General features: G+C 42.3%; 1 protein-coding gene across 3 annotated transcripts in view; it reads right to left on the bottom strand.

Moving 5' to 3' along the window:
• The window catches only part of relt (RELT TNF receptor), a 71,209-nt gene that overhangs the window by 50,364 nt on the left and 11,260 nt on the right, over nt 1-9,585 (bottom strand). For all 3 annotated transcript variants that reach the window (XM_043692182.1, XM_043692180.1, XM_043692183.1), the window contains 3 exons: nt 9,239-9,301; nt 2,411-2,521; nt 501-679 (listed from right to left, as the gene is read on the bottom strand). In XM_043692182.1, the coding sequence (XP_043548117.1) occupies nt 501-679; nt 2,411-2,521; nt 9,239-9,283 (335 nt within the window). In that variant the 5' untranslated portion in view covers nt 9,284-9,301. The remainder of the gene's footprint in view (nt 1-500; nt 680-2,410; nt 2,522-9,238; nt 9,302-9,585) is intronic.

The raw sequence follows: 9,585 nt of genomic DNA, 5'->3' as shown, positions 1-9,585 counted from the left end.
GGGAGCATGAGGTGGCGCCAATGCAGTCATCAATGTAGCGGAGGAAGAGGTGGGGAGTGGTGCTGGTGTAATTACGGAAGATCAACTGTTCTACGTAGCCAACCAAGAGACAGGCATAGCTGGGGCCCATATGTGTGCCCATGGCTACCCCTTTGGTCTGGAGGAAGTGGGAGGATTCAAAGGAGAGATTGTTAAGGGTGAGGACCAGTTCGGCCAAACGAATGAGAGTGTCGGTGGAGGGGTACTGTTGGGAACGTCTGGAGAGGAAAAAACGGAGGGCGTGGAGGCCCTGGTCATGGCGGATGGAGGTGTAGAGGGATTGTTAGCCTGCTTGGCACACCCTCCTCATTCCTGAAGAAAGGCTTATGCCCGAAACGTCAATTCTCCTGTTCCTTTGATGCTGCCTGACCTGCTGCGCTTTTCCAGCAACACATTTTTAAGCTCTAAACCCACATCTCTGAACAGTTAGGCATGCTGTACAATTGTCGAGAAGTAATTACCCTGGCAAACAGTGCCCACACAAAGCATCTTCAGTTGCTGTCCCCAGATGGACATAACTCCTCTTCAAATTGGCACAGTCTGTGTGAGGCTTGCAAGACCCAGAGCCATAGGTCATTGAAAAGGTGAACAGCAAACAGCTTCTACAGCTCATTTTGATGCCTTTTCCGTAACCACATTCCTAAAGAACAGAGATTACATTTATTACAGTAAAAAGTAGTTATCCTTCCCTAATAAACAGTCCAAACGCAGCTGCCTTTGCTCACAATAACATCAGTAAGATGAAGGTTTGATAATGATGATTATAAATTAAAGGGCCAATTAAACCTTTACTGTATTTTCAGTAATTACTATCAACATCTTGAGGGCTACCATTGACCAGAAACTGAACTAGACTAGCCATATAAATACTATGATTACAAGAACAGGTCAGAGGTTAGGAATCCTGTAGTGAGTAACTTACCTCCTTGACTCCCTAAAGCATGTCCATCATCTACAAGGCACAAGTCAGGAGTGTGATAGAATACTCTCCACTTTCCTGGACTGGTGCAGCTAAGTGCAAACAGCCCACCTAACACTACAACGTTCGCACTCTCCACCAGCAACAGCAGTGGTATGTAACATTTATAAGATACACTGCAGCAACTCAGCAAGACTCCTTCAACAGCACCTTATAAACACATGACTATTACCATCTGAAAAGGACAAAGGTAGAAGGTACATGGGAACACCACCATCTGCAAATTCCCCTTTAGGTCACTCAACTGTCCTGACTTGGAAATGTATTGCCTTTCCTTCAAAGTCACTGGGTAATACTCCTGGAACTCCCTCTCTAACAGCTCTGTGCATGCACGTGAATGGCAAGGAATGCAGTGATTAAAGAAGGCAGCTCCTTCTCAAGCAATCCAAGTCCAATGACCAATGGTGGATACACTGGAGAAAATAAAAGACCCTCAGGAAGGTACCCCTCTGCCCTTGGAGACAAAAAGCTCTCTCTTCTACCCTGCCCTCATTGTGGCCTCCAACTGTCTCTGGAAATCCCAACCCATTCACCTGTCCTTGAACTGTAGCGATGATTGCTCGACTAGACCCCACAGCAGAAGCCACTACTCCCGGTAGCATTCAAAATCGAGAAGCCCACCCTTTACCAATCAGGTGGGGAATTGCCTCTGTGGAGTTATAAATGCCAGCAACCTCCCAGTTTTGGATTTAATCCCAACAGGGCTCCCTCAGCTGGCAGCCATTAAATTCTACCCATGCAGGCAAATGAGGACCCGACCAGATTTGGGTGGTTATCTATGTGGCCTGCTCAGAAATATGGATGGACTGTTGATGACCTAAGGATCAGTAACTAAACCACTGCATTTTACCCAACAAGACTGACTTCTGTTGCACTCACACTAAAATTGACACCTTTAATTCCCAAAGATTTTATGGTCAGCTATTACTGGCATTGTAAAGACATACACTGTAGAAAGAAAAAAAGAGGTTGCATTCATCTAGCGCTTTTCACTGCCACCAAATGTCTCAAAGCACTCTACAGCCAATGAAGGGTTTTTGAAGGACAACAGACAATTCTGTCAAACTGAACTGTAATGGTGACCAGATAATTTGCTTTTGGTGATGTTAACTGAGACAGAAATATTGGTAGAATGCCTGGGAGATCTCCCTTGCACAACTTCAAAATAGAGGCATGGAGTCCCTTTTCAGAGCAGAGAGAGCCTCAGTGTAACATTCCATTCAAAAAGGAAGCCTCCTGGGATGGACTTGAATGTACAACCTTCCAATGTTGAGGCGCGAGTGCGAACAATAGAGTCCTGGCTGACATGGTTTAAATAAAGCATAGGTAATTCAAAGTCTTCAAATTGATCTAAATGTTACAGGCACGGAAGAAAGATTGTATTCATTTTACCTGGTCAGGCTCATGTCCTGGAGGACAGTGAAGACAGGGGACACATTGACCATTGTCTTCAAATTCCTGTTCGCTGCACTCGAGCATCACTGCACTTTTCCAGTTCAGCAGCTATGAGAGTACAGGCACAATATTAGTGACACAATCACTCAATCTACTTATCCCTAGCAGCACTTACAGAATGGCTCAGCAAGTTGGCGATGGAATTATATTGTCATCTTCTGCCAAGCAGCTGACTATTGTTTCATTAACCCTTCATGTGCAGAAATATGAATTTCCTCTCTCTCCTCTCGTTTCCCAATATAGAGACAGAATAAGATTTAGCATTTCTAACTATCATCTGTTCAACCCCTGGGAATCCAATTATTTTAAATGTGATCTCTCCAATTGTTAAAACTATGTCAATTGGAAAATCTAAGCTGGAGCATGAACCAATGAAGTGTTGTATCAACCATAAATGGAATGTATTTCCAGTTTTGTGAATATATCTCTGAGTTTTTAAAAAAGAATCATTGAAAGCTCATTGTGGGCATTAGCGGGTATTTTTAACAAGGCTTTCTAGAAATTGCATCACTGTTGATAACTATCTGTCTTATTGCAGACCCTCCCGGGGCTGTCATCAATAGTGACTGCCTTGGAGAGGTTATTATTTCATCTAGTTGAGCAAGTTGGAGGGAATCCTGCTCAGAACAAGCTCCCCATCTGATCTCTCCCATTTCTGAAAAGAAAACCTTCTACTTCAGTTCGGGATGAAATCTGGTTCTTCCTTTACAAAAGTGATTGAAAGAACATTTCAAGATTGCATATCCTGAGTAAGCTGTATTTCCTAGATCCAGAGACAACAGTGCACAATTGCTGACTTGACCACGTCAGCAAGACATCGAAGCAATAGACTCTGGAATGTTCCATGCCTTGTCCTTTTTGCATTCAAACATAACCAATTGGCCAAAACATGTTTCCTTTCCAGAAAACCAATTTTTGCAGAGAAGTCCACTTTTTCCTTATTCTTCTGGAGAGAGTGAGGAGGGGAGAGAAAAATAGAGAGCGAAAGAGGGAGAGACTGTTTTGGAGATGTCTTGGAGGATAAACATTCATACTGCTGTGTTACTGACTGAATACATTAATCAATTATTGCATGTTAATTCAGTTTTGTTTTAGTACTAAAGCAAGGATTGTGTTTATTTAAAAATATCTGGTTGATGGATCTTGATGTCTAAAGGGGATATAGATGAGGTATTTAATTGGTCATCTTGATAACTGGAAAAAAATATACCGATGTTATGTTGTGACCCATGGAGTAGTGGGTCTGAAGCTACAGTGGACTCTTCCAGCCTTGGTTGTGAATGAACAAATAATGACTATGGCCAGAGACTAACATTTGCGAGTATGGAAGCAACTATTCAGCCACACACTAGGGTAAAGTAGATTATATGAGAAGTTTTATGCAATTATTAGTTATGAAGCACAATAAAGTTTGAATATATCCAGCGTGTTATCAGGATATTATCAGGATAGATCAAGAATGTAAATGTTAGTATGGTTTGGAAGGAAGTAGGCAAAGGAAGAATGGGCAGAAACTCTCAAGTCAAAAATGCTGGACAATATCTGATTCAAATTGGATATCAAATACTGGACAAACCATCTGTAGCCAGACTGTCCAGTAAACAACCAGGCAAATAGCTCAAGTCCACTTTCACCCAATTTTCAGAAAACCAGAAATGCTGGAGTACATCCCTTTTACAAAAAATACGTTTATCAGCCAATCATTTGCATATTGCAAATGGAATAGAAAATTGACAGCTTCAATTTTGTCTATGCTTATGATATTCATAACATCCCTTCCAGATGGGCTCAGGTCCAGGAACATAACCTTTGTACAACTCTACTTTTATCATGACAACTGTTGTTGCTTCCGCCTCATTGGAATAAAGCAACTGCAAGAAATGTGAAGGGGATTGCAACAAATCTGTGTGATTACTCCACTCCTGCTTTGGCTGGTGTTATCCTATCCTTTGAATGTTGCCTCATAATGGAAGAATTTAATGCAATAAACAATTCATTGCATCAGTTACTCACTTAATAAACACAGGTTCCTCAGCAGAGTTTCAATAAATAACTGCCCAAATAATTTGAATACAACGATGCTGATTAAACTATGTTTCTGACTTATTATTACTGTGAAGTCCACTAAAGGAGTGATCTATTTTCTCTATTAGACTTTTTTCATTGTTCCTAGCGCTCAGTTGGCGGGACAGCTGGTTTGCAGTGCAGAGTTACCACCAGCAGTATGGTTCAGTTCCTGCATCAGCTGAGGTTATCATGGAGATCTCTCCTTCTCAACCTCTCCTCCTGCCTGGGCATGGTGTAGGGTATCAGAAACACTATACCTCATATCCAAGTAGAACAGGCCTAACTAAATAATTTTCTGGAATTCACTGGTCCATGGTTATAATGGCTTTTCTTAAAATGTCCCTCACAAAACATCATAGCAGCTATTTGACATGTGCATACAATTTATTTACATTTATCCAGTTGATAATTTTAAGGAAAATATGGTTGTGAATATAGAGATGCATTATTGATGCATTCAGGGTAGCAGACTTGTAAATAATCAACAGTTAGCGTTTCTACCTCAAGTCTGAAATTGGAAATGAAGCCTTTTTTAAATTAATACTCCTGTGTTCATGAAGCAAAATTAATAGTGCAAAGCAAAAATGAAAATTTCACCCTGGATCTCCTTCCCCATCGAACTTTGGTCAGGTTAAAAGGCAACAATCCAACTTTCACTGTCTCTGAATCCAAGCTGTTCCTCTATTGTACTTTCAGCAAGACTGCTGAACGAATAACTGTTTGCTCATCCAAAACTCTTGTTACCTGTATTCTGACTTGCATCAAGTCCCATTCTCTCAATGCCCAATGTCCTCCACAATCCCCTAGTTCAGCAATGCCCAAAGCTTACAATTCTTCCCTAGGTGTTCAAATCCCTCTATTGTCTCCCTTCCATAAATCCAGAAACTCCTTCAACATTACAGAGCCCCCAAAATCTTCCCTGAGAACACAATGTTTCTCGAGTGCTGACCTCTTGTGAACTCAAAAACTCCTTTACACTGCCATTAGCAACAGTGACTACAGGTCTCTGACATTCTTAATCAATCTAACTCTCTCTCCTCTGATGCTATCTGAAGCCTACTTATCTGATCAGCTTTTGACCACTGTTAATCCTACCCTCTGCTCTTTGCCTCAGTGTCATCTTTTGCACAAATGCCAGAAGTTGGTTTACTACACATAAGGTATATTGTAAATTCAACAAGGTGACAACAGGGTTTAGAATTCATTTGAGTTCATTACAGATCTGGCATGCAACCCAAGCCAAATGTAACCTCGATGACAAAGGGATTCTTTCGAGCTTCCTTTACTTGCAAAATGTCTGTGCATTTCTAAAACAATGTCATCTTCCCATAATTATGTCTCATACTGCAAAACACAATTTCTTCCATTGGAAGTATAACCAAAAAAAAGAGAAGATTTTAAACCATTTTTCTCTAAGTATGGAAGCACTTCACACACCCGAGAAGTCTATGGATGGAATGGTAAGGTCGAATGTCATATGACGGGAAAAAGTGAGGTCTGCAGATGCTGGAGATCAGAGCTGGAAATGTGTTGCTGGAAAAGCGCAGCAGGTCAGGCAGCATCCAGGGAACAGGAGAATCGACGTTTCGGGCATAAGCCCTTCCTGAAGAAGCGATTCTCCTGTTCCCTGGATGCTGCCTGACCTGCTGCGCTTTTCCAGCAACACATTTCCAGCAAATGTCATATGACACCAGGTTATAGTCCAACGTGTTTATTTTAAAATCACAACCTTTTGGAACACTGCTCCTTCGTCAGCTGAAGTGAAGCTAACAGCCAGGCATAGACTTTACAATCAGAGAGATCAAAAGATCATGCAGATGGTGTGAGTGGAGTGTCGACCTACCAAATAATAAGTCTCTGCAGGTGATCAAGAGTGCTAGACAGTGTAAGTAAAGTGTCAACAGCTGAATAGTAAGTGAAAGGATGACCTATAATCTGCTTAGGTAAAAACAATGACTGCAGATACTGGAAACTAGATTCTGGATTAGTGGTGCTGGAAGAGCACAGCAGTTCAGGCAGCATCTGAGGAGCGGTACTGCTCCTCCTATAATCTGCTTAACTGAGGCAGAGAGATAATTACAAAAAATTTAAAATAAGGTGGTGCTGGAGAAAACCCAATGACTGGAATACCATGCCAGGTGTAAGAGCCGCATGCCAAGGGACTAACCAAAGTAACAAGTAATCCAAAACTGCATAAACTAATTAAGGTAAAGAAATCATAAATTATCAAGGTGATGGTGTCAAAACAGGGCAGTAAGGAAGATTTTATAGAACAGCGTGGTGGGGTCACATGTAGCGTGCTATGAAGCCAAGATCACAGTTGAGGCTGTCTTTGTGAGTACAGAACTACTCTTCAGAATCAGTCTCATTCTTGGACACATACATCTCCATCAAGGATGGACACCTCAGTACCTCACTCTACCGGAAGCCCACGGATCACTTTACGATGCCGCACTTTTCTAGCTTCCACCCTTAAAGAAGCCATCCCCTATAGACAAGCCCAGGGCATACACAGGATCTGCTCCGATGAGGAGGAACATGACGGATACCTAAAGATGCTGAAAGATGCCCTCATAAGAACAGGATACAGTGCTCAACTCATTGATTGCCAGTTTGATGAGCCACATCAAAAAACTGCAATGACCTCCTCAAGAGACAGACTCAGGATATGACCGGCGTTTCGGGCAAAATTCCTTCATCAGGAATACAGGCAGAGCCTGAAGTGTGGAGAGATAAGTGAGATGAGGGTAGGCGTCATGGGCCTCCTTCACCGCCGCTCCCTCACCACCAGACGCCTGGAGGAAGAACGCCTCATCTTCCGCCTCGGAACACTTCAACCCCAGGCCTTCAATGTGGACTTCAACAGTTTCCTCATTTCCCCTTCCCAATCCACCCTCCCCCCCCCCCCCCCGACCTATCACCTTCATCCCCTCCCTCACTCACCTATTGTACTCTATGCTACTTTCTCCCCACCCCCACCCTCCTCTCACTTATCTCTCCATGCTTCAGGCTCTCTGCCTGTATTCCTGATGAAGGGCTTTTGCCCGAAACGTCGATTTTACTGCTCTTCGGCTGTTGATGCTGCCTGAATTGCTGTGCTCTTCCAGCACCACTAATCCAAATCTGGTTTCCAGCATCTGCAGTCATTGTTTTTACCTCAGGATATGACTGATAGAATTCCCTTCATTGTCCAGTACTTCCCCAGAGAGGAGAAACTACCCCACATTCTTTACAGCCTGCAACACGTCATCGATGACGAAAAACATCTTGCCAAGACCATCCCGACACCACCACTTCTTGCCTTCAAACAACTGTCAAACCTTAAACAGACCATTGTTCACAGAAAACTACCCAGCCTACAGGCCAACATCGACAACAACACCACATGACCCTGCCATGACAACCTCTGTAAGACATGCCAGATCATTGACATGAATACTACCATCACACTTGGGAACAACACCCACTACATATGCAACAGATACTCATGTGACTTGGTCAATGTTGTCTCCCTCATACGCTGCAGGCAAGGATGCACCGAGGCATGATATATTGACGAGACCAAGCAGATGCTATGACAATGGATGAATGAACACAGCGCAACAATTGCTAGACAGGAATGTTCCCCCTCCCAGTCGGGAAACACTTCAGTGGTCAAGGACATTCAGCCTCCAATCTTTGGGTAAGTGTCCTCCAATGCGGCCTTTGAGATACACAACAACACAGAACTGCTGAGCAGAAACTGAAAGCCAAGTGTTGTACCCATGAAGACGGCTTAAACCGTTATCTTGGGTTCATTCCGTGCTACATGTGACCCCACCACACTGTAAAATCTTCCTTACTGCCCTGTCTTGACCATCACTTTGATAACTTAGGATTTCTCTACCTTAATTAGTTTGTATAGCTTTGGTTTACTTGTTACTATGGTTATATCCTTGGCATGCAAATCTTACACCTAGCATGTTATTCAGGTCATTTAGTTTGTCTCCAGCACCACTTTATTTTCAATTTTTTGTAAATACCTCTCCGCCTCAATTAATCAGATTATAGGTATCCTTTCACTTACTGTTCAGCTGTTGACACTTTACTCATATCATTTGACATTCTTGATTACCTGAAGAGACCTATTATTTGTCCTGTTGACACTCCACTCACCATCTGTATGATCTTTTTATCTCTTTGATTGTAAAGCCCATGCCTGGGTTCTTTCTTCACTTCACCTGCCAAAGGGGCAGCCCTCCAAAAGCTTGTGATTTCAAATAAACCACACAACACCAGGTTATAGTCCAACAGTTTGTGTGATTTTCAACTTTGTGCACCCCAGTCCAACACCAGCACCTCCAAATCAAATAAACCTGTTGGACTATAACCTGGAGTCATGTGACTTTTGACCTAGTCCATCTCAGTTCAACACCAGCACCTCCACATTATCAAATGGTAAGATACACAAAACTATTCTTCTCAACATTTCTTTTATGTTGTACACTCCAAATCTTTCAACTATACATCTACATTTTCACAGAACTAAAACAAATTCAAATGTTCTCAATATAATCTGAGTTGAGAATGCATCATAATGGTAATCCTGATGAGCTGATTCGCCTTCAGCCAAAGGCTGAACTTGTGTATTTGCCCAACCAGTGCATCAAATAGAAATGGTCAATGCTGAAACATTTGTTTGTCAAAGCAGATACTTACAGTGACATAACAGAATAATGCACAAGAAAAGAGGCTCCTCTTCATCTTCAGTGTGCATCAGCCCTGGTGATGAGAAGAAAGGTTCAATGAAAGATCAGTAACAGACAATTAGCATCCATTTAAGCATCATTTGCACTCAGGGACAGACTTGAACAAGCCTTTGTCTGATGGAAGACCACAATGGATAGCTGTTGCAATGTCTTAAATCACAGTTTAGTATTTCTGTTGCCCACATTCCTTGTTCAGCAGTATGGCAAAGATTGACGACACGAACGTAGCTATGGAGAAGAGAAAATGCAAGACATGAATTAATGGGTGACTTGCTAAGCTCAATAGGCTTTCTTCTC

The sequence above is a fragment of the Chiloscyllium plagiosum genome, chromosome 6, assembly GCF_004010195.1.
Source record: "Chiloscyllium plagiosum isolate BGI_BamShark_2017 chromosome 6, ASM401019v2, whole genome shotgun sequence".
Classification (NCBI taxonomy): domain Eukaryota; kingdom Metazoa; phylum Chordata; class Chondrichthyes; order Orectolobiformes; family Hemiscylliidae; genus Chiloscyllium; species Chiloscyllium plagiosum.
The sequence above is the reverse complement of the archived record's forward strand: the minus strand, read 5'-3'. Positions and strand labels throughout refer to the sequence as shown.